The sequence below is a fragment of the Lucilia cuprina genome, chromosome 4 (assembly GCF_022045245.1).
Source record: "Lucilia cuprina isolate Lc7/37 chromosome 4, ASM2204524v1, whole genome shotgun sequence".
NCBI classification, from domain to species: domain Eukaryota; kingdom Metazoa; phylum Arthropoda; class Insecta; order Diptera; family Calliphoridae; genus Lucilia; species Lucilia cuprina.
The window spans coordinates 98,132,671-98,158,407 of NC_060952.1; the positions used below are offsets into that span (position 1 = coordinate 98,132,671).

Consider the following 25,737-nt stretch of genomic DNA (forward strand, 5'->3'; position numbering starts at 1 on the left):
ATATTTGATCATTTTTATCTATTTAAGAAAATCTTATATTTTTATATCATTTATTATATTGTTTGCTGTTGCTGTTATAATTTATACATAAATCATTCCACAAAATAGTTGTTTTTTTTTTGTAACCTAAAAATAAACTCCCCAGTGCATTAAGGCAGTTGTTGCTCAACTAAAAATACTACTTTATACCTTTGGATATTAATGAAATCCTTTAGCGAAGACGCACAACCATTAACTAAACATAACATGAATTTATGACCTTTTTAGCGGTAATAAGCTAAAAATTCATATTTATAAATGTATTTGTTTAAGTAATGAATAAAAATATCTAATTACTTATTTTTATAAGTAAATTTTAAAAGAATACCAAGAAGTATACATATCTGTTTGTTAAGCATTTTTATGGTATTGCATATTTTTAGTTGCCTTTTTTACACTGGGGAATGTGTGTTTATGCATATATATGTATATTTATTTCATTTGAACTAAACTGACCTTTTAAATGAACTTTGTTTTAATTTTTTGTTTATTTTTCATATAATTTTTATTATTTATCTAAGTTTTTTTTTTTATTTCTATTTTCTATTATTTAACAAACATTAATGTAGCAGAGATTTTATGAGTCTATGTGTGTATTGGTTTTTTTTGGGATTTTAATTTTCATGTCTGTCTGTTTGTTTGTCAATTAAGTTATTTTGTTTTTTTTATATTTAGAGCTATTTATTTTTATTTGTTTTCTTTTTTTTGCGATTTATTTATTTAGTAATTTGGTTTTAGTTAATGGAGATTGTTTTATATATTTTCCGTTTTTATTTTTTAGTAAAAAAAGGTTTTTTTTCTATACAAGAAATTAAAGGAGACCGGCTCTTTTTTACATTTATTTCTATAGTTTTAGCTTAAGGAATGATTTTTTAATTTAAAGTTATGCAAATGAAACACATTTTAACAGGAAGTTCTTATAATCATTAGAAAAAAATTATTTTAAATAAAAAAAAAAAAAAAATTTAAATGAAAACACTGTAGCACAAATTTGTATAAATACCTCACTGCTTTCTATATTTATAATTTTCTTTATTACTTTAAAGTATGCCGCATTTTAAAGTATATAATCGTGTTAAATTTAAGGAAAAAGCCTTAAGTTTAAAAGGAAATGAAGCAATAACAATAAAAATTCTTGAAATTTTTTTTTTCAAAAACTCTTTGAGGTGTAATGGAAACATTTGAAATTTTACTTTAACTTCATACTAGAAAACCACTTCTTCACAAATAAATATTTTTCTTTTCGCCATAAAGTATGCCACATTTTTAACACCAACGTATGGTAAATAGTCTTATGTTCTTTGTTAAGTACTTTTTCTCATGTACAGAACTTTTTAGTCAATTGATGAACAAGTTTATAGACAGTCAACAGTCCAGCTCACAGAAAAGTAAAACGATCTACTCATAGACAATTCAATGAACTACATTAAAGATATGTCGGTAAATAAGTTTTTAGACTAGATAAGTCTCTAGATAATTCCACAAATAAATAATTTGACTAATTCAAAAAAAATTCAGTCTATGATCAAGATGATAGGCTTGCTCAAGGACTAGTTAATAGATTCTTGAGTATTAGCTAGTAGACAGTATATAACATGATTATATCATAGACTAGTCAATGGGCAATTTTGTAGACACTTTCCCAGACTAGTCAATAGGCTAGATAATAAACTAGTCTATAGAGTCAATAATCTAGCTCATATAGAAGTACTCATACTCGTAATCAAGTCAAGAAACAAGCCTATAGATAACTCAATAGATTAGTTAATAGACAAATCAATAGATAAGTCTCTTGACAATTCCGTAAAGAAATAAATTTACTAATCTTTGGTCAATAAGATAAACTTGTTCAAAGAGTAGTAATAGACTTGTTCATATACAAATCAATAGGAAAGTTTATAGACTGGTTATTAGATCAGTTTTAAGGTCAATCAATCTATGAATCAATGTATTGATTCTTAGATCATTTAAATGATGGAATGGTCAATAAACTAATCAATAGCAAAGATAATATTCTTTTCCATAGATAAGTCAATAGATAAGTCCAACATCAAATCATTAGACTTGTTCATATACAACAGACTCGTTTATGATCTAGTTCGTAGCAGATTAGTTTCTGTAGTCCAGAGACTAGTTCGTAAACTAATCGATATATAAGTCGACATACTAAGTAGTCATGACACTAGTTTTATTATTATTTTATAGACAAGTAAAATTATTTTAATGTAAATTAAAGTAAAGACGATAGACTCATTCATGAACTAGTGTAACTAATGAATTTATCCATAGACAATTCTATGCACTAGTTCATAGAAAACAAGTATATTTACCCACAGGTTAGTCTATAGACTAGTTCATTTACTAAAACATAGACTAGACATTAGATAAATAAATGCGGTCAAGTAATTTAGTAAATTTATTGGTAAAAACTACAAATATTTATTATTCTTCTTTTTAGACCACTGTGCTCTATAAAAATTTGCCGCATTTTATTTCAACTAGTATATTATTATCTCTTTGTTCATTCATTATCTGCAGTACAATATATTATTTAATATAAAAAAAATTATAGAAATATGCTTTTGGAACAAAATTAAAGCTGTCATGGCGAATGATTAATATTTATTTATTTTAACATGAAAATATTACTAATACGCCTTGTCGGATTAAAACAAAAATGGTCAGTGGCGAATAAATCACAGATTAAGTTAAAATAAACCAAAAATGGAAGATAAAATGCAACAAAATTTAAAAAATAATTTAAAAATGAAAAAAAAAAACATTTAAATTGTTTTAAATAAAACAACAAACAAAAAACTAAAAATTAATTGGAAAATATAAAGGAAAATTAAAAAACAACAATAATATCAAAGAAAAAGAACACTTTAAAATAATAATAAACAAAAAATTTAACCCAAATTCAATTATGTTTAAAAACATTTTTACTTTTAAATGTTTTCAACTTAATTTACACAATAAAAAACGTCTACAATTTAAATGGAAATATATTACAAATTTATTATAACAAACTTTTAATAAATTCTTTATATATTTTAACAAAAGTTTTCTCACTTTTCTTCTTTTAAAATATATTTTAAATGACCGAATATTTTAGAATTTTAAAACTATGCATAACAAAATAAATTCTATAGTCACATAGCAAAAAATATTTGAAAATAAATTACAAAAATATTTAAGCCTTTTTTTCATAGTTGTATAGGAAAATATTAAACATTTTCTTCTTCATCTTCTACTACTTCTTTTAAACTGCAAAAAGTCTTTTTACGTATAATAAAATAAACTTAACAAATAAACAACAGAAAACAACCACAAATTTTTGGCAATTCTAATAAACTTCTTGGTACTTTATTGGTATTATAAAAGTGTTGTTGTTGAACATTTCTTAAGTAAACTTTATAGAAAATGCAAATTATTTATTTATGCATGATATAAATTAAAATTTAAGAAATAAGCAAAATATGAAAAAATAATTGATTTTTGTGTTTTTGTTAAACTAAATAAATTTAAACAATTCCTTTCGAAAATAGCAGCTGCAGTAAAGCACAATAACATTTGCTGTTGCCTGAATTTTCATCAAGTCTAAAGATGAAGGCCAAATATTTCGTAAAACATATATAGAGAGTAAAATAGATTATACTATATGTTTACTGGAGAAAATTTGATTATGACTACAAACGTTATGTGACCTTTGTTTGCCACCTACACAAACACTTGTAAGAACAAAGACATAGTACGCAAATATACCAGCAATTTTAGTTAAGGGGAAGGTATCCTTTTTATACAATATTTTATCATATTTATTTGGTTGATTGAGAAAAATTGTTAAAAAAGCTCTTTTTTACAAAAAGAGCTTTTTTACACAAGAAAGACATTTTATAATTTAACAAAAGAGCTTTTTTCCAAAAACTTTTTTATAGAAAATGTTTCTTTAAAGTGTTTAATACAAACGTAACTTAAAAAAAATTATTCTAAAATAACTTTTCTCAAAAGGAGTTTTATTGCAAACAAATTACAAAAGAAAGCTTTTTTCAAAAACTCTTTTTCACAAAAAAGCCTATTTAAAGAAAAAATGTTAACAATTTTTTACCTTACCTTAAAAAAGAGCTTTTTTCCACAGAAAAGAGATTTTTTCCAAAAAAAAGAAAGCTTTTTTAATGAAGAATTATTTAAAAAAAAAACCTATTGTAAAATAACTTTTTTCAGAAAATGGCTTTTTCTAGATGGAGCCTTTTTAAAGAAAAGCGTTTAAAAAAACAAAAAAGATCTGTTTCACAAAAAAACGAAGCTTTTTCCAACAATGGAACTTTTGTGCAAAAAACTCATTCTAAAATAACTTTTTTCAGAAAACAGCTTTTTCCCAAAAAAGAGGTTTTTTAAAAAAAGAATATTTTGTGCAAATCTATAGTTCTATCACACATACATTTGAAGCTTTCTCAGCAGTTCGTCAAAGAGTCAATGCAACCGAAATAAGACAAGGTCAAACCACCAGGCTGTCTCTAATTCGACTTTCGTCACGGATTTACTCTTTGTAAACTAAGGTAAAGATAATCATCACTTTATTGTTCCTTTTGTCTGCCCTTTCGTAATCGTTAAACAAACACATGTTTAAATATCAAGTCACCCCTGTACGTTTCGACTGTCCAGAGGTCAACCTTATTAATATATTAAATAGCTAGTTCGGGTCTGTCCCACCAAACTGCTGGGTTTCACCAAATAAACACACACATTCACACACTTATACAAACATCTTAGTTTATGCATGATAAATACTATGCTCTAACGAAAATTAGTTTTCAAAGGTCATAGTTCAAGTAAAATGTAATGTCAGAGATTATAAAAATGTGTAAGTAAGTCGTAGCTTGGCAAAAAATAATATTTTATTAAATAAATATTTGTATGAAACATACATATGCACATAAAATACCAATTAATAACAAACGAAAGAGCAAACAAAATTTATTAACTATACCTGCAGTATAAATATCATAATAAATATTTAACTTGTTAAAGGTTAACCCAAAAATTTACATTAAAATCGAAACAAAAAAAAAACAAAATATTTTTGTGTGAAAATTTTGCAATAAATCTCCTAGACTAATTCATACACACTTACACACATACAACCCACAACTCTTAAATGTCAATTTCAATTGAACATATGAACTTTATTTGATTATAAAGTTCAAAGTATATTTTATTGAATTAAAATCCTGAGAAAATAATTAAAAAAAAAAGATTTACATCATCACTTTTGCATAAAAAAAACTTTTGTAAAAAGTATATTTTCTACGAATTTGTCGGCTGCTGTTGTCCTATTTTTAAACAACAATGTTAATTTGTTTTTTTTTTAAGGAAAATTTGTGTAAAAGTAAAATGTTTTTGTCAGTTTTAATATGAGTTTTTGGGTTAAAGCAATCGTGTGTGTTAAATAATAATGTCTGTTTCAGAACAAAAAGTTTCAAAATCAATTTACTTAATCTTTACTTGGCAGTCGTTCAATTTGTTTAGGCATTACTAACCTTTTCAAAGTCTTTTTATTATATTAATTTAATTTTTGCAAATTTTATAAAAATCTTTGGAAAAAAATAATTGAAAACCTTTATATACTTTTCAGAAAAAGTAAAAAAAACACTTTTAACAAAAGGTGTTCTCTAGAAATAAAGAAGTTTTGAAAATCATTTTACATTAAAGTAGTTGCACAAAAATATCTAAAAAGCTCTATTATATACATAAAGCTTTTTTAACTTGCTTTGAAAAAAAACATATTTTTAAAATTTATTGATATAAAAAGCGTCTGTGTTTAAAAACAATAGTCTTCACTGTAGAACATGGAAAAACTATATTTATAAAAGCTTTTTTTTCAAAAAAGAAAAACTGATTTTCATATAAATTTATAATTTTCAAAAATACATAATCCACAAAAAGTGTCTTTAAAAAAGCTTTTTTTAAGAAAAAATAGTTTTATGAAAAGAGAAAGGGGTTTGAAAATCTTCCTTCAGAATAATTTCTTTTTCCAAAAAAATTGTATTTTACATTTTCGCTAAAATTGGCTTTTTAATAAAAAAAGCTTTTTAATCAAAATTTATACTTCCAAAAAAGCTTTTTCAAATTTGTTACACAAAACCAGCTTTTTAGGAAAATAATGTCTTCTATTAAATTGTTTACTACCAGAGCTTTTGAAAAAAGTATTTTTTTAGATTAATTGAAACAAATTCAAAACGTTTTCAGAAAAGCTGAAAAATAGTTTTTTTCAAAAATGAAAATTTTCAACAAAACTGGCATTTTAATCAAAATCTATATAACTAAAAAAGCTTCTTCAAATTTTTCTTCAAAACCGGCCTTTTGAAGAAAATTATCTCTTCTATAAATTTGTTTACAAACAGAGCTTTTGAAAAAAAGTTTTTTTTAGATTGATTTCAAAAATGTTTTTAATCAAAATTAATTTTTTAACAAAAACCCAAAAAGGGCTGTTAAAAACACTTTTGCTTTACAATAAAGCATTTTGTTTTTAAAAACAAGAGCTTTTTCAAAAGCTTTTAATTTTATAAAAGATAGCTTATGAATAAACCAAGAAAAACCCAAAAAAAAAACTTTTTTTAAAAAACGGTTCTTTTCTTAAATTTGCTTCATAACAAAGCTTTAAAAGAGCTTTAAAAAAAACTTTTCTATTCTTAAATTTGCTTCACAACAAAGCATTTTGATTTTAAATACAAGGGGTTTTTCAAAAATCGTTTATTTGTATAAAAAATAGCTCTTTGTTGTTTAACCAACAAAACATCTTTTAGTAAGAAACTAAAAAAGAACATTAACACAAAACAGAACATTTACCAAATTCAATTGAAATATTTCAATATTTTTTAAATATTTTTGAAAGCAAAAGAAGACATTAGGAGAATAAATTTCACAAAACTACATAAGTACAAGTAACTAAAAAAATTTTTAACAATTTCTTGTCAACAAACATATACAAATTATTTATTAGTCTTTAAATTAATATGAAATACACAAATAATTGATTTAAATCAGAGTTTTATAACCAAAAGGCAAATTTAGAAATAATAAAACAACAAATACATCGGGTTATTAATTAGAATGAATGATATTGTTCTATTTGAAAAAAAAAAAAAAACAAGAATTAATCAGTTATTTCACAATATCTATAAGTAAACATGACGTATGATTAATATTTAATTCCATATAAAACAATATAATCTTAACACTCATACGCCTTCTATGGATTTATATCAAAAAAAAATAATAATAATTGGTGCCAAGTGAAACAAGACTTTTGAATTAATACAACAAATCAGATATCACCCACAAAAATATTTGTTTAACAACTAAATCCGATTGTATGATACAAAAAAAAAAAAAAAACAACAAGTGAATGGTAACATTGAAAGTCCTTAAATCAAATAATATTCATACAAACGCCAATAGACACAAATGAGTAAGTATTAATTATTTAATTATAATTTATCAAAAATAATCTTTATTTGCCACAACTAAGTCAACCAATTATTTATAATGAGTGAGTAAATAAATGAATAAATGACTGACTGACCAAACAATTGAAAACATGTACAAATATTTAACGTGACTGGCATAAACAATAGATAAAACTTTATTTAGTTGTTAAGAGAATCAAATTCAAATTTTATTTTATTTGATTACAATGACATTTAATCCTGCACATATTACATGTTGTTGTTGTTGTTGCTATTCTAGAATTTTATATATTTTATGGTTTAGAACTAAAATGTTTAATTAACAGAAAAATATAAAAAAAAACAATAATAATAATAGAATTTTGTAGTTAATTAAAATCCATAGATGTTTGTTTGCTGAAATTTATACATTTTATTAATTTGCTTTAATAATGATTGTGTTTGTTTAACATTGTGCTACATTTAATTTTAGTTGCAGCACATAATCGTTTGTATTTATAATAACTGCAACATTAGAGATAACAAAAATTTGTGGTTGAAATAAATTGTATTTATATTATAATGTTAATATTCAAGTGTGTGTATGTACTTATGTGTTTTTTTCTTTATTATGTATTTAGTTTTGTTAATGACTTTCTAAGATTAAGCAATATAGGCAACAGATTTAGTTTTAAACTACAACACATACAACAGTACTTCTATAGTATGTTTTAATAGAAATAATGTATTTTCAATTATTTACAATTATAAATTAAGGGAAATTTTAAATATAGAATTTAAAACAAAAAAAGACATGTTTATGTACAAAATCTCTATTCTATACTTATCACTTACACTCATTTATTCATACACTCACATACATTCAATTTTTTTCTCTCACTCTCTCTATATTTTTCACACAAATACACTTCAGTTCAGTTCTACATTTTCCTTAATTCATTTCACTCATTCTATTCATATTCAGTCATTCGTATCTAATGAATTTAATGTAAATATTTATGTAAATAGTTTGTTTTAATGTAATTTATAAGTTATTTGCTTTTTCATAGATTTCATTTATTTTTTATGCAATTTATGTAAAAAGTACTTATTATTATACAACATAACCTGAAATCAATGTTAATAAGTTTGTTTTTAATGTATAAATTTGATCAAATAAGGAGAGTTCCATATTAATTGTTCTGTGGTAATAAAATGGTATTTCTTTCACTTCTTGGTAGAATCAGAAATTTATTCAAATATATAGTTTTATTTTTTCTATAGAAATCTTTCATTGGTGAAGAGTTTTCTATAGAAAACATTACTCATTTTCTATCAAAATGTTTCAATGGTGAAGAGTTTTCAATAGAAAACTGTCAGTCGTGAAAACTTTTTACAGAAAACTTTTACTGGTACAGAAAACACACATTTGTGAAGAGTTTTCTATTTTCTATAGAAAACATTTATTGGTGAAGAGTTTTTCATAGAAGGCATTTATTAATGATGATTTTTCTTTACAGAAGTTTCATTGGAAAATGTTTTTTATTGAAAACTATTATTGCTGAAGAGTTTTCTATACAGAAGTTTCATTGATGATGGATATTCTATAGAATACTTTTATTGGTGAAGACTGTTCTATAGAAACTTTAATTGGTGAAGAGTTTTCGATAAAAGTTTTTTTTTTATACAGAAGTTTCATTGGTGAAGGATAATGTATAGAAAGCTTTTATTGGTGAAGAGTTTTCTATAGAAAACTATTATTTATAAGGAGTTTAAGATAACTTTTTCTCGTGAAAAATTTTCTATATAATACTTTCATTGATGAAGAGTTTTCTAAAGAAATCTTTTATTGGAGAAGAATTTTCTTAAAAACTTTTATTGGCTAACAGTTTTCTATTGAAAAACTTTAATTGTTGAACAGTTTTCTATATAAAACACTGGTGAAGAGTATTAAAAAAAGTCATTGGTGAAGAGAATTCAATAAAAATGTTTATAAGTAAAAATTTTTCATTGAAAACTTTTATTTTTGAAAACATTTTTATTGAAAACATTCATTGATCGTTGAAATATTTCTTAAGGAAAACCTTAATTAGTACAGAGTATGTGAGTAATTGTCAAAAGTTTTTGCCGAAAGCTTTAATTGATAAAGCGATCTTTCTGAAAAACTTTCATTGGTAAAAACTTTTTCTCAAAAACTTTCATTGCCGAGGAATTTCATATAAAAAGTTCATTGATGAAATGTTTTCAGCTTCAGCTTTAAGCTAAATATTAAAATTTTGTCCAAAACCTAAAGAAAAGAAAAGTTTTAATAGAAGGAGAAGCTTTCAAAAAAACTATAATTGCTAAAAAGCTTTTGAAACTTTTAAACTGATTTTGAATAATATTTTAATATGAATATTATTCAAAATCAAATTTTAGAAAAAGATTTCAATATAAAATGAATAAATATTAAAACTTTCAAAAAGTCTTAAATCATAAAAATCACAAGAATTTCAAATACGAATGGAACTCTAACCTTAAGTATCAAAAGAAAACATCCAAAAACAAGGTGTTAAACTTAAATTTAGAACAATTTATTACAATTTAGATTAAGCTATTTTCAGTTTGGTTTTTTCTGTAATTTTTTTTTTTTAATATAAATTTCCTAGTTTTCTTATAATTTGGGTTTTTTTTCGATTCTTGAAATACACATTTACGAGTATGTTGTTATATGAGCTAAGATTCAGTAGTTTCTTTAATTATTGTTAATATTATTATTAATATTTTAGATGTTTTTTTTTAATATTAGTCGTAGTAGTGTTAGTTTATCTTTTTATGTTGTTGTTTAAATTTTATTTAATTTTGGTAGTGTTAGTAGTTTTTGTTTTAGTATTTAGTTAGTAAGAATACTAGTATAAAAAGGAGCGCGAGGATATTTAAACATACATCATCGTATTGTACAGGCCATAGATTGGACTCACCTTATATCGGATTCACAGAAATATGCTGAAGTAGTTGAGGAAAATGAAGAAAAACGTTTAATAACAGCTAAACGACAACATGAAGTTGAAATACAACTGCAACAGCAGCGAGTTGAAATACAACAAGTGTCTAACAAGCAGGGGGTAGATGAAAATGATGATGCTGCTGCTGGTATTGTTGTTGTTGTAACTGTTGCTGATGTTGCTTTTTTAAATAGATTATATTCTTTAGAATACAATAGGTAATACCAAATATCTACAGCGAAAGACAGAGTGTATGCTGCAGATAATGCTGGTGATAATGATGATGACGACGACAATAGAAACGACGTTGATGGAGATGGTGAAGGCGCTGACAATGATTGACGTTTACACGTAGATTTAACAATGGCTGTTGTTGAAGTGTTCGTGTTGATTCTGTTGCTGCTGGAGGTGGTGTTAGTTGTGGATTGTAATACTGTACGTGCCATATGATAATTTTCGCGCAATTGCATGTAATAACAACATGTTGTTGAATCTATACTGCTACTGTTTTTATTCACTTTTGTTGCTACCACTGCCTCAGCTGTTGTTGTTATAAATTTCTTATTGTTTTTATAACTGTACGTTGTTGTTGTTGTTTTAGCTTGCTGTCTTAACAGTTTGAAAATGCCAGCCATCAGTGTCAGTAGCATAAATCCTAACAATTGTATGGTTGTTTCTATCACATGACCACCGATTTTAGACCACGACACACTACAGCCGGTAGCTTTGTGTATTGCCTGACATATGCTAAGGTAAACAAGTACGTTAACAGGTACACTAAGATATAATGACTTTGAGACATTCGATGAAGTGCTAGTCCCGCGCGCTGCATTGCTGCTGGGAATTCCCCTGGAAACAGAATGAGAAACACCTGTTTAATTTACATCTTTTTTGCTGTTCTCCAACTCAAACATAGTTTTTTTTAATATTTATAGAATTTCTAAATTTAATAAAATATTTAAATATAACTTTCTAGTTCGGTTCAAGTTTAGTTCTAGTTCAGTTCAAGTTCAGTTCAAGTTCAGTTCTAGTTCAGTTCTAGTTCAGTTCTAGTTCAGTTCTAGTACAGTTCTAGTTCAGTTCTAGTTCAGTTCTAGTTCAGTTCTAGTTCAGTTCTAGTTCAGTTCTAGTTCAGTTCTAGTTCAGTTCTAGTTCAGTTCTAGTTCAGTTCTAGTTCAGTTCTAGTTCAGTTCTAGTTCAGTTCTAGTTCAGTTCTAGTTCAGTTCTAGTTCAGTTCTAGTTCAGTTCTAGTTCAGTTCTAGTTTAGTTCTAATTGAGTTCTTACTTCATAAAAAATCTTTTAATTTCATTAAGTTTTCTTACGGACCCAAAACAATTTATCCAAATGTAATTATTTTATTTAATTTATTAGATTTCGTCTTTATAGTTGTAGAACAAACTTAATAAAATTGACTATAATACCATTTAAGTCCTTTAGGTGTGAAATAGTAAATGATAATCTTTTGATTTGCCCATAATAATTTTCAATAATCACAAAGTAATAGGATTAACCTGGTAACCACAGCCAACTACAATTCTATTAAAAACCCAAAAAAGAAACGAAATCGAACTATATATTTCTAAAAGGAGAACAAAAATAAATCAATAATATCAAGTCTGAACAAAAGAAACAGCAACAGTAAAACCAAAGTAATCTCCCTTTATAATTGTAATACAAACTTGTATTTGGGTCAACAGCAATTTCATTAAGTGTTTTTCCCAAAAAAAGAAATACTGCAATTTTTTATGGTGTCTTAAAATCATTACTTTTTTATGACACTAAACATTGTTATTTTATTGTACCCATAATGCTGATAAGTAGTGGTAAGTATGCCATCAGTTGGTTCAATGTACATTGTGTTCAATCATTTTTTGAATACTTACCATTGAGCACGTGAACCGTTACACTTTTTGGTTTAGCATTCGATGGATTGCATTGATAATGGCCAGAATCTGATGGCCGTGCAGATTTGATCAATAGAAAGGAGGTCGTTGTTTCGCCTTTATTTGTTACAACCGAAACACCGCCACGCGGTGAATCATAGTTGATAATCTAAAAATATAACAAAGAAAATGAAAAAAAATGAGAAAGAAAGCTTAACATTTTAGATTAAAGATATCAAACTACATGCAAAAATAAGCTATGTTATATTTTATATAATTTTATAATTATTTTGAAATCGTTAGAAATAGTTTAGCAATCGATTGATTACAGAATACATATGTATATAATATAAAACTTTTACATATTTAGCAAAAAAAAATTTGCTAAATTTTACATAGACCATTTTGCAGTTATAGATTTTTAAAAATTTATAATTTTGTTTTTGCGTTGTACGTTTAGTGTGATGTAGCAGACTTAAAAGCTGATAATAATTGCAAAAATAAAAGATACAACAAAAAATTTCATACATCTTTTGCTAAAAGGTAAATGCTTTTTAGTTATAAATATTTAAATAGAAGATAAGAACATTTTGAAGGAAAAATATTTATCTTTATTAAAGGATGTTTTCATTATTTTTCCAGTTATAGAGTTTCGTACTACTGGGGGATTTAAGAAATAGCAGAAAACTTTCCGAAAATAAAATATTTATACATTTTACTTTTCAGAAAAATGTTAATTATCTTTAGATAAAGTTTCTTTTCACAGAAAAGTTTAGCTAAATTTTGTTTTTTAATAGACAATTCTAGCAAAATTTGTCTATTTTTATTCTAGTTCAGTTCTATTTAGAATTGTTCAAAATCATTGTTAAATTTTCTATTATTTTCAATTTTCAAAAAATTTCTCTTTTTACCAAAAATGTTCGACATACTTATATTATTTTCTTTATAGAAAATTTTTGTTACTATTTTTCTTCGATAACTTTTTCATAGAAAATTTTTGAAAATTTTCTCTTTGTTAAAAATTTTGTCTTTCTTTAAAAATAAACTTTAGATAATTTTTCTGTTTTTTTGATATAAAAAATTTTTAATAGTTTTTCTTCTCATAGAAAATTTGCAAAATAAATTTTCTTCTTTTTATAGAAAAATAAATATTATTTTCTTTATAAAACATTTTTGATAAATTTTCTTTTCCTTAATCGTCTCGCTAATTTTTTATATAAAATTTTGCAGTTTCTTTTTTATGGAATAAGACCACCTCAATATGAAACATCCCAAATCTGAAAGGATTACGTTTTCTCAAATAATAATGGGCAAACGAAAAAATTGGCTAAAAACTTACATTTGGCAAAAAAAGTGCCGCCTCGAAAAAAGGAATAAAAAGAAAAGGAAATCCATAAAATAAAATTAAATTGATGAAAAGAATGCCGGAACTATTAAAGTACAACTACACATCAATACCACCATCACAAGTGGGCACAAACTGAGCGAAATTTATACAATTTGTAAACGTTGGATTTTTTTTGCAAATTTTATTTATTTCTACACTTTTGCTAAAATGACAATAACACACCATCATCACATCACATTGAAAAACTTAAAAAACACATGCAGTAAAATAAAACTAAAATAAAGAATCCCTTGGTTTAAAGAAGCCATTGAAATTCAAAAAGTAAAAAGAAACAAACTACAGAAAAAAGTAAAAAAACATTTCAAGGATTTACAAGAAAAGATAAAAAAGGATTAGGTTGTATTTTAGACATGCATACAAGAAGAACTAACTGGAGCGAGATAAAATGTGGACTAAAATAAAAAGTAATAAACACTAAAAAGAGAAAATTGCTAAGAGTGGGAACGAGAGACACAGAGGAAAGATTTGTTTTGAGTCAACTTACCGCATTATTATGATTCCAAAATATATAGGCAGGCGGTTCGGGTGAATTTAAAATAACGCAGGTTAGATTTATAGTAGAGCCACTTTCTATATAAAGATCAGGGGCCCCTATAATTTCCGTAGAAGGTTCTGTAACGATAAAAGGAATTTAAAATTTATAAAAAATTTTATTAATTTTTAAATTTATTTTAAATAGTGAATGTGTATAAGAGAGACAGGCATGGAGGGTAATGATTGCATAAAGTAATTCATTACATGATCAATTACAATTACTTATAATGCCTATTTGATGAGTAACCAATTAAAATTACTTTTAATTGAATCTACCAATTAAAAATACATGTAATTGAAGTAATTAATTACAATTACATGTAATTAAAGTCTCCAATTACAATTACAAGTAATTGTAATTTGCAACACTTCACACAATTAAAAGCAATTGTAATTGGTAAAGCTTCAATTACAAATTCCTCACTACCCTCCCAATCTGAAGAGAGATAGAGTGAGAGAGAGAATGAGTAAATAATTTTTTTAACTTACCCACAACATTCAGATGAATATAATGACTCATGTGTGGCGTAGTAGATACTTGACACTCATATATACCCGAATCTCTATGCTGTGGATACTTTATCTGTAATATCCAGTCTTCTGTTTGTGGCTGATGTATGGCACGAAATCTTTGATCTGATGTGTATGTATATCGACCCACAGTTAATAGATGTATATCACGATGTCGTACCCATGAGACTTGAAGCAGCATCTGTAAAAGTTTTACAAAATAAATTTACATATTTTTAGTTTTATTTAATTTTCAATTTTAATAAAAGGCAAGAGGTGAAGTAAAGTTTTTATTTTTAAATAATTTATAGAAAAAAATTTAAGGGTAAAGAGTTTTCTATATAAAAAGCTTTCATTGTTAAAGCTTGCTAAAGGAATAAGAGTTTTATATAGAAGAGCATCATTGTTGAAGAGGTTTTTATCGAAAACATTCAGAAAACAAAGAGTTTCCAATAGAAATCATTCATTGGTACAGATATTTTATAGAAAACTTTCGGTATGAGCTTTCTATAACAAACTTTCATTGTTGAAAAGTTATACTTTAATAAATATTTAATTTTCGAAGAGTATTTGTAAAACAGTTTCATTAGTAAGGATCTTTTTATAGAAATCTCTTATTGCTGAACTGTTTTCAATAGAAAACATTTCTTAGTAAGGATTTTTTTAAAGAAAACTATTATCCATAAAAAGTTTTCTAAAGAAAACTTTCATTGGTGAAGATTTTCTTATAGAAAACATTTATTAATGAAGTGTTTTTCAACAAAGAAAACTATTAATGCGATGAGAGGAGACTTTCAGCTGTGAAGACTTTTTTAGAAAACTTTTACTGGTGAACAGCTTTTGAGAGAAAACTTTTTTTGAAGAAAAGTTTCTCTAGATGTTAAAATATTCATTGATGAAGAGTTGTCTATAGAAAACAATATTGGTGAAGATTTTCTAATGAAAAATTTGAATAGTAAAGAACTTTCCAAAGAAAACCTTCTTCGGAAAACAGTTTTCTGTAAAATGACTTGTGAAGATGAATGCGTTTTTAATTGAAGATGAATATAATTTTTAAAGAAAACTTTCAATCAGAAAAGTTTTAAGAGAAAACTTTTTAAACTAAAGATTTTTTCTCAAAGAGCTCTCATTGTTAAAGATTTTTTAAAGAAAACTTTTAAACCTAAAGAGTTTCAAGAAACAATTTTTATTGGTTAAATTTTTTTCATAAAAAGTTAGTTAGATTGTTTCAAAAGATGACCTAGACCACTAAAGCACCTACTGGACGATCTGTTATCAGAGTTGTTGGTAGGAATCAAATTCATCCTGAAGCACAGACTTGAAAACACCCAACCGGGGCCATAAAGTAAAGATCTTCTGAAGAAAACTGTCATAAGTATATAATACTCTTATTGGTTTAGGTTGTTATAAAATCATTAACTAACGTCTAAATATGGATAGTTCCTTACAAGCAACCAGTCACGGTACCACTGGTTTTGCGTTAATTCTTTTTCTTATTCCAGCATAAATTAAATTTACATTTAAATCAAATATTTGACAAACCTATTAACATTAATTTCATTTCAATTCTATTTACATTTAAATAACCAACAAAAATCGATTTCCTTTAACTTTTCCAAATAAATTTTCCACACAAACAAAAAAAACCAACAAACAAAATTTGAATACATTGTCCCTTCAAACATATGTTAAAATATGCTACACAATAACACTTTCAATTTCTAAAGCAAAATTTTATGGAATACAAAAAAATGAAAGTATTAAGTGTAATAAAGAAGCCACCAAAGATTTGACAAGTGTTTGCAAATGAAGCATAGAAGATTGAGTTTCTAATGTGTCTAAACTGACTTGAAGATTGACTAAAAATGTTCCTTTTGTAGTTATCTAAAAAGAAAAAAAACACGTAAAAATAAAAACTTATCAAAAAGAAAACGTAACAGAAAAGGCAGCTATGTATAAGATTTATCCTTAAGGCAAACTTAAGATATTTGTTGTTTGTTTGTTAAAGGGAGGGAAGGCAAAAAAAAAACTTTAAGTAGCATGAAATTAAATTTTGAGTACTTTTGTATACACCAGCTACTTAGGCCAAAACATTAAGCATTATAACCCTTGTCTTTTGAATGAGTTTATTTAGGTGTATCTTCAACATATACATACATCTACATACATACAAACATATTCCTTTACAAATCAAAATGTTTTACCTAGGGAATCTAAGTAAGAGTTTTGCTCCCCCTTTCTTTTGCAAAAATAAAGTTACATAAAAATATACTTATTTGTTATGTATCTATAACTACATATACTATATGTAGGTAGTATATATGTATGTGTGTAAGTATATATTTATGTTAATGCTTAAATATTATATAAAATACTATAATAACAACTAAACAAACAGCAAAAGAAGAAAAAAAATTATGCCAATTTTAGATTTATGTATTCACGTGTGGCATAGTTAATGTGATCTAATAACATACAAATATAAAAACACAGATACTTATTCGTTGCCACACACACAAACACATACACACTGACTCATACTTATACAAAACGAACGCAAAAATAACAAGACATAACAATAAAGTTTACAAAATAAACAATCTACAAATATGTATACAAAATAACATTTACAAAAAAAAAACTTATACAAATTTACATCTAAGTATAAGGATGTATGAATTGCAGTGTATTAGGATGTCCTTATTTTGAAAACGTAGAGAAAAGTTTTTTTACTAAAAGTTTTGTTTATTTTTAATAACAATTTCCCGGCATATTAGTACAAATTGTTTAAATATTTAAAGAAAAGGGCGTGTTACCACTACTTTTTAGAAAATGTTAATTTGACCTTAAAAAACGTTTGTAAATGTGAACAAACTTTATTACAAATATGTGGCATGTATTGATTTTGTCTTACTCATTATATGAATTATATAAATACGCATGTATGTGTTAGAATTATCTATTTATCAATGAAAATAAAGATCGGTATTATAAGCGGTAACGGACTATTGCGCAGAAAGTCAAAAAAGTCTGTGTCCGTACTTATCTGTCTGAGAAAAAAGTCTGTGTCTGTCTGAGAAAAAAGTCTGTGTCTGTCTGTATCTGTCTGTGTCTGACTGTGTCTGACTGTATCTGTCTAGGTCTGTCTGTGTCTGTCTGTGGCTGTCTGTGTCTGTCTGTGTCTGTCTGTGTCTGTCTGTGTCTGTCTGTGTCTGTCTGTGTCTGTCTGTGTCTGTCTGTGTCTGTCTGTGTCTGTCTGTGTCTGTCTGTGTCTGTCTGTGTCTGTCTGTGTCTGTCTGTGTCTGTCTGTGTCTGTCTGTGTCTGTCTGTGTCTGTCTGTGTCTGTCTGTGTCTGTCTGTGTCTGTCTGTGTCTGTCTGTGTCTGTCTGTGTCTGTCTGTGTCTGTCTATGTCTATGTCTATCTATCTATCTATCTATCTATCTATCTATCTATCTATCTATCTATCTATCTATCTATCTATCTATCTATCTATCTATCTATCTATCTATCTATCTATTTATCTATCTATCTATCTATCTATCTATCTATCTATCTATCTATTAAAAAAAGAATTTATCAAACTTTTGTTATTGAAATTTATTAGCAATAACTTTGTGGACCATTCTAATGTTTATGCAGGTGTTTATCAATGTATGGGAAAGGTAGTTAAGAGCAACATAAACATATTTGTCATGTTCTACAAGTCGCAGGTGTATTGCAAATACACTGAAATAAATGTTACTTATTTTATATCACACAAACTAGAAAAAAATATAATCAAGTCCCATATTTGGCATTAATAAAACATACACCTGGCTACGGATTTAGCAAAACTGATGTTCAAAGAAAAATTTAAAACAATTTCGGAAAATAAAAAGATAAAAAACTAAACATTTTTAAGAGTTAAAGATTAATGTGTTACAATTCTAGCCAAAGTACCAGTATAACTAACATACACAAATAATAAAAAATTTTCTAATTTAATTTTCACGAAACACCCGCAAAAATACTATAATGGCAAAAAAAAACTTATTTAATTTCTTTCAGTGTTTAATAAACCAGCATAACATTTCATGAGTGAGAGTACTCGTAAACATAGACGAGAGAGTGAGTAAATGTGTTTATGTGTAAAAAGCGTGTTGTAGCGATGAAATTGTTTTTATTTCTTTTTTTTTTAATTTCACAACATTTTTCGTCTGTCACCTGTGACCCATGTTAATATAACAAAAACAACAACTGCTGATACAATTTTATTTTGTTCACATGGAACTAAAAAAAATTATTAATTTTGCAAGAAGAAAATAAAAATTTTGTTTTCGTTGTAAACCAAAAACGTGTATTTTTGCCAAACTCACTCTTACATATACATATTCTCGCCTTGATACATATTTACAAACACAAGATCATAATTATAATTCCCGATAGTTCAGGATGATGAATCCAAACTAATATCTGTAATATATTCCTGCTTAACTGAAATTGTCAGGATCAAGCGGAACAATAAAGCAAACCCCATCGGTATGCTGTTGTTAAATGAATATTTCTTAACTGGGACGTTTATAAGATATCTCAGGAGACTATAATGCTTTTTTATTAACAAATAGTTCCAATTAAAAGAAGCATATAGCGTTATAGGTAACAAAAAAGGATACATCAGCGCCTCGTAAAACTCTGAAGTTGTTGTTGTTTTAAATACATACAAATACATATTGGCAAATTTATTTTTTAAAACAAAAATATTTCGTATTACAAACAAAACTCTCTAATACCTATGCATTTAACAAAATATACATACATATATGTACATATGTATGTGTAATTAATATAGACAGAAAAAGCGAAAAAGAAAGTGTTTGTGCAGATGTTGTTATTGTTTTCATTTGTGCAAAACCATAGAAACAGTTGTAACGTTTTTCTATAATTTTTCTCTACTTTTTCCACAAAAGAATAATTATCACCTGTCAAGCTAATACGAGCTAAAAGTACGTCTGTTGTGTGTGTATGCATGTGTACACAAGTGTAAGTGTTTCTAGTTGTAGATGTGTGAATATATTATCATCCACCACTTCCCATCGGTGCCAACCACTGATACCAACAGCAACGGTTCAAAAAAAAAAAAACAACATACATACATACATAAGTACCAAAAACAATATGATGGATGGATGAGTGAACTTGGAAACATTTGTTTAGAAATCACTTGAAAATATTTACAAGTGTTTGTAAGTGTGTGTCTGTTTAGGTGTAACTTTTCAAAACAACTAAAAGAAAAACATAACTGGAGTGTTAAAACATGTTGCATTTATTTTCTTTGTCAAAGAGGGGAATTTTATATTTGTTAAAGGGCTTCTCAATTGAAGGCTTAAATTAAGTATTAAAAAATCAAACGAATTTGAAATGATTTCTTAGAAATATACAATCATTAAATCGATTTATTTCATATGTATGCCCAAGAATATGACAATTTTCAAATATAAAGAAAACAATTGGAAAAAATTCTTAAAATATTTACGAAAAAAATTAAATAGAAATATATTTATTAATTAAAAATCTTACATTGTATTAGATTTTTAATGGAAAAGCAAATTATTCGTAACAAATTTTAATTTTGCCGAGAAATCTGATTTTTAGTGATAAATTTAATTTAATCTAAATTTTAATGAAACATTTAATTTTTATCGAAATTACAATTTTTAGAAAAAAATCAAATATCAATAAAAATTTATATATATAGTAGAAAATCAATTTTTTAGTGTAACATGCAACTTTTAGTGTAAAATGCAATTTTCAATGAAAAATGCAATTTTTAGTGAAAAATGCAATTTTTAGTGAAAAATGCAATTTTTAGTGGAAAATGCATTTTTTAGTGAAAAATGCAATTTTTAGTGAAAAATGCAATTTTTAGTGATAAATGCAATTTTTAAAAAGCTGATTCATGAATAAAAGAACATTTAAAAATAGAAAAACGATTCTGATTTCAATATAAAATAAATGATTTTGTATCTAAGTTAAAAACCTAAGAGAAAACCTTTCGCAAAACTTTAATATTTTCTACGCTCGCAACCTTCCAATTAAACAGATAAGTAATTTGAGGTTATAAACTTAAATTTAATGTAGTTTTATACAAACATTCTTTAAGTATTTTGTTAAAGCTTTCTTTTTTAAGAAAAAAAAAAAACTTTTCTACAAAGTAAAGTATTTGTTAAAGCTTTAAGCTTATTCGTTAAAAGATTTTCGCATTTGATGTTTTCTCTTTTATATATTCTATATACGAAACCTTCCGATGAAGCTTCAATGTATAATATATAAGAAACTTTACACTAAAGCATTGCTACAGAGAAATATTTTGCAAAAGCCTTTCAATAAAACTGCAAGCTTTTCTAAAGAATAACTTTAGAAAAGCTTTCTTGTTGAGGAAAGCTTTTGCTAAAACATTACTATAAAGGATAGCATTTGCTAAAACTTTCAGTTGGCTTAAGCTTTTAACATTCAAGCTTTCCAATAGAATAAAGCTCTATCGAAAAAGACAACGATTAGTTGGCAAACAAACAAATCTCTGCAATGAGACTAAGTAGTTCTTCAGTTATAAATTAACTATCAGTTATTGACTTAGAGCAGATTTCAAAACGATAACTTACCACTTAAAAAGGTTTTAAAAAAGTTAGAGTTTAACATATAAATTAAACAAGAAACTTATAGCTGTCAATATTATAATATTATAAAACGACTTTCGAATAATCGAACAATCGACTTTTTGTCGAAAAAAGTCGAAAAGTCAAAGTCGACTATTTTGTTCCAAAAAAGTCGATAACTCGACTATCGTCTGTCGAAAAGTCGACTTTTCGTTTCAACTATAGAACACTAATATTAATATTATTGTTGTTTCTCTGTACATATTTTTTTTTAAATACTTGCATTATGAACTGAAACTTCTCAAAAACATGCCTTATAAAATTTAAGCAGATTTGGATCCCAAAGTTTTGTCGGGTCTTTAAACAATTTATTTCAATAAACATATAGACATTTACAAAATATATACATACTATATAACTAATACATAAAATATACATTAAAAGAAAAAATAAAAAAAATCCACTATCAAAAAAATTATCCTCAAACAAAAATTTTACTTTATACAAACAAATAAATAAATTACTTTTCTAGATTCTATTCATTAATTTTCAAAGTTTTCCTAAATCATTAACACAAACTTTTATTATGACACATTTAAACGAAATAGGAAAAAAAACCCGAACCTCACCCTTTTGAAATAAATGTTTATTATTGTCTTTGTACATATAAAACTATTACCGGGAAATGCCTTACCCTATCTATGTATATACACTTATACATACAAAAGTTAATGTTTTCTAAACAATTGTCATTTGAATGCCGGGCAACAAAACAACGTGAAAACGTTGCCATATTTGTCCAACTAATTAATCATATAGGCGGACATATTGCTTCACAGCTACAAAACATTGTTTTGTTGTTGGGGTTTAGGTGTATAAATAACAGTAAATGGTAAATGTTTTCCCTTTTGAAATTAATTACAGCAATCAAAAACTGATTTAAACCAATGACTCTTAACAATTGTTAAAAGGAAACACATATGTGTGAGTGAGTGAATGAATGAATGAATCAGTGAATAAGAATTAATTAGAGAGTGTTGGCATACACAATGAATGTTAGAAATTAATAGTTCATTAGGGAATTAGAAACATATTTTAGATTATTGTTATGGCGAAAGGTGTGTCATAAAGATACTTACAGTTTTATTGCCTAGATTTTTAACACGACAATTCAAATACGCTGTCTTGCCCAACAGAGCGGTGACATTCTTTGAAGCAGCCTTATCGAAATAGGGACCATTCTGTTGGGTCTCCTGCAGTTCTATAGAATTGCGTTGTGAGCTGGATGTTTTGTGAGAGCTACTGCTGCCACCACTCGAGCTGGAACTGGAGCTAGAGCTGGTGGTGTGCGTAGAAGTGGTGGTGGCATAACCACTGCCACCATTAGCAGCTGATGTGCTGGTACTGGTTGATGTGCTGGTGGTTAGACTCGTTGTGGTTTTTTGTGATGTGCTTAAAGTACCCGAACCAATATTTTTGTTATTATTGTTGACATTGGAATTTCCGTTGCTTATATTATTGGCATTACTATGGCTGACAGCATTTCCGTTTCCGGTGCTGCTACTTAAACTACTACCACCACCTCCAGCATTAACACTGCCTCCCGCACTACTGCTACTGCCAATTTCATTGAATATGGCATTTGCATTATTATTGTTGTTGTTGTTATTGATGCTATTTGTATCTTTGGGTTTAAAGGATTCCCTTTGAGCGGCTAAAGCTAAACGAAAAGAAAAATAAACAATTTTTTTTATTAAAGATTGATTTGAATTTGAGATTAACAAATTTATTAAAACTAATGTCAAAGGACGTCCTTTTTTTCTTTTTTGTTGGTTTTTTATTGTCTGCCTTATAGACAAAAATTATATATTGTATGCGTTTGCTACACGTGTATAAAATTGTTACTTTATCTCTCTCTCCTGCCAACATATTAAACTCAGCCGTCAGATTATCCCCTGATAGGTATGCTTTAGATAATGCTGTGTATAGAACAGCCTTAAAGCTATACCAAGAAGCGTCATAGACAACAATCATTTATTATTTTTTGAACCCAAACAATTCCTATTATTCATCTCTACTTAAAACACACTCTCCTTCATACTCTTACGTTGATATTGCTGAGTTATTGTTAAAGACGTAAAAATAGCAAAAATTGTTTTTCTCGGACAATTTAATACACTTGCACATAGGTTATGGCCAAAAAGGAAAGAATAATTTTTTACCATTAAATTTATTAGAAATATTTATTTGCTACAGCTGCCTTTTGACTTTAATTGTACTCATCAAAAGTTCAAAGAAAGTTGTTAGATTTTGCCAAAAAAAATTATTATTTTTACACAAAAATGGTGCAAACAAATAAATTTTGTTTGGTTTAGAAATTATGGATTAATTTTGTTTTTTAGTATAAAAGTTTTAGTTAAAGAAAAATGTGTTCCTAATTTGACCTTAAAATCATTGTCAAAAACTTTTTTTATTTTTAGCAATTAAGTAGCCCACACACACACACATGTATGCATTTAATTTTAAAACACAATAAAAATAATTTGCATACTTTTGGGTTTTTAATTTGTTTTTTTTTTTTAATTTTAAAGGGTTTATTTACAAAATTTTTCAACCCTTTAAAAGTGCACGATTAATTTTTAATTATTTGTACTTTATTTTAGTTGATAAAACTTAATATTTTTAAGGTTTTATTTTAAATTGTATAATTTTATAAAAGTTACTTATACATACTTAATAATGGCTTTATACATTAAGAGCAATAATTATTTTATATTAAAAGTTGAGAATCTTTAGTATAGTTGAAGAAGAGTCTTTTGAACAGGCAATAGCAGAGAGTTATACAGTCATATATAGTGAATGATAACCTAAGAGTATTCAGGAGAGGGAGTAGACAATATTAAGAAGAGAGAGTAGGGAACTGTCTTCTGTTAAAACCTATATATTTCAACCTATTGTAGGAATATAGTGAAAGATGAAAGAATGATACTTATACAGGCAAGAGAGTAGACATCAAAATTTAAACGAGAGAGTAGTGAACTGACAATTGTCAAGAGAGCAGAGAAAAGTTTTAAGTCGAAAATTTAAAATTGAATTTATAGTCGAAAAAGTATAAAATATTTTACAGTAGAGATGCTATAGACCACTTTATAGTCAGAAGGCTATAGATAAAACTGTAAGCGAGTGGCCTTATATCTGTCTATCGTAGAAAGACCACATATCAAACTATATCTGAGAGAGTATAGAGCAATATTTATAGATGTTAGACTTTAAATTAGTTTAAAGTCATGAGACAATAAATCAGACTGCCATCAGGAGACAAAAATTTTTTTTATAAATCAGATCAGTAGAAACTAATGGCAGTTTCTACTCTGGAAACTATAGATTAGTCTATTCTCTAGAGACTATAAATCAATCTATTGGCTAGATCAAAATATATTCGAAATATTCATATTGTCGATATGGTTAAGAGATCAGTCTATGCTCAGAAGACTACATATCAAATAATAATAATAGAGTAAATATCAATCAATATCAAAATCGAATGATATTATAGATCAGTTGAGATACTACAGATTACTCATAATACTAAAGATCGTTTAATAAGCGAGAGACAACTGTGGATTAAGCTATAGATCGGTCTGTAATCGAAACAGTATAGATCGATATATAAGAGAGTATAGATTAATCAATGGTGAAGATCAGTTGAAATACTGCAGATCGGTCAAAATACTATAGATCATTTTATAATCGAATGATATTATGGATTGTTTAAGATACTACAGATCAATCAATTACTATAGATTATTCTATAATCGAGAGATAACTATGGATTTATCTATGGATCGGTCTATAATTGAAATAGTATAGATCGATCTATATTTGAGATACTGCAGATCAGTCAAAATACTATAGATCATTTTATATTCGAATGATATTATAGATCAGTTAAGATATTACAGATCAGTCGAAATACTATAGATCATTCTTTAATCGAGAGGCAACTATAGAGTAAGCTATAGATCGGTCTATAATTGAAATAGTATAGATCGTTCTATGTTAGAGATTAGTCTATAAGTGAGATATAACTTTTAAATAAACTATAATCCAGGAGCCATAAATCAGTCTACAGTCAAGTCAGTCTACAGATCAAATATTAGTCGGGAGAGTATAGATTAAGTTAAGATCAGCCTATAGTCCATAGATGATTATAGTCAAAAAATGTTTATAATCAAGAGATCAAACTGTAGTCGAGTGGTGTAATAAATCCATAGTCGAGAGACTATATGTTAGACAA

General features: G+C 26.6%; 1 protein-coding gene across 2 annotated transcripts in view; it reads right to left on the reverse strand.

Moving 5' to 3' along the window:
- Positions 1-9,996: 9,996 nt before the first annotated feature.
- LOC111677686 (uncharacterized protein DDB_G0271670) overlaps positions 9,997-25,737 on the reverse strand; it is a 42,021-nt gene continuing 26,280 nt past the window's right edge. Inside the window, exons 3-7 of one of the 2 annotated variants that reach the window (XM_046949485.1) lie at positions 22,580-23,160; positions 14,787-15,009; positions 14,248-14,375; positions 12,356-12,524; positions 9,997-11,342 (exon numbers count right to left, since the gene is read on the reverse strand). In XM_046949485.1, coding sequence (XP_046805441.1) covers positions 10,444-11,342; positions 12,356-12,524; positions 14,248-14,375; positions 14,787-15,009; positions 22,580-23,160 — 2,000 coding nt within the window. In that variant the 3' untranslated portion in view covers positions 9,997-10,443. The remainder of the gene's footprint in view (positions 11,343-12,355; positions 12,525-14,247; positions 14,376-14,786; positions 15,010-22,579; positions 23,161-25,737) is intronic. The other variant, XM_046949486.1, reaches the window with a different exon arrangement.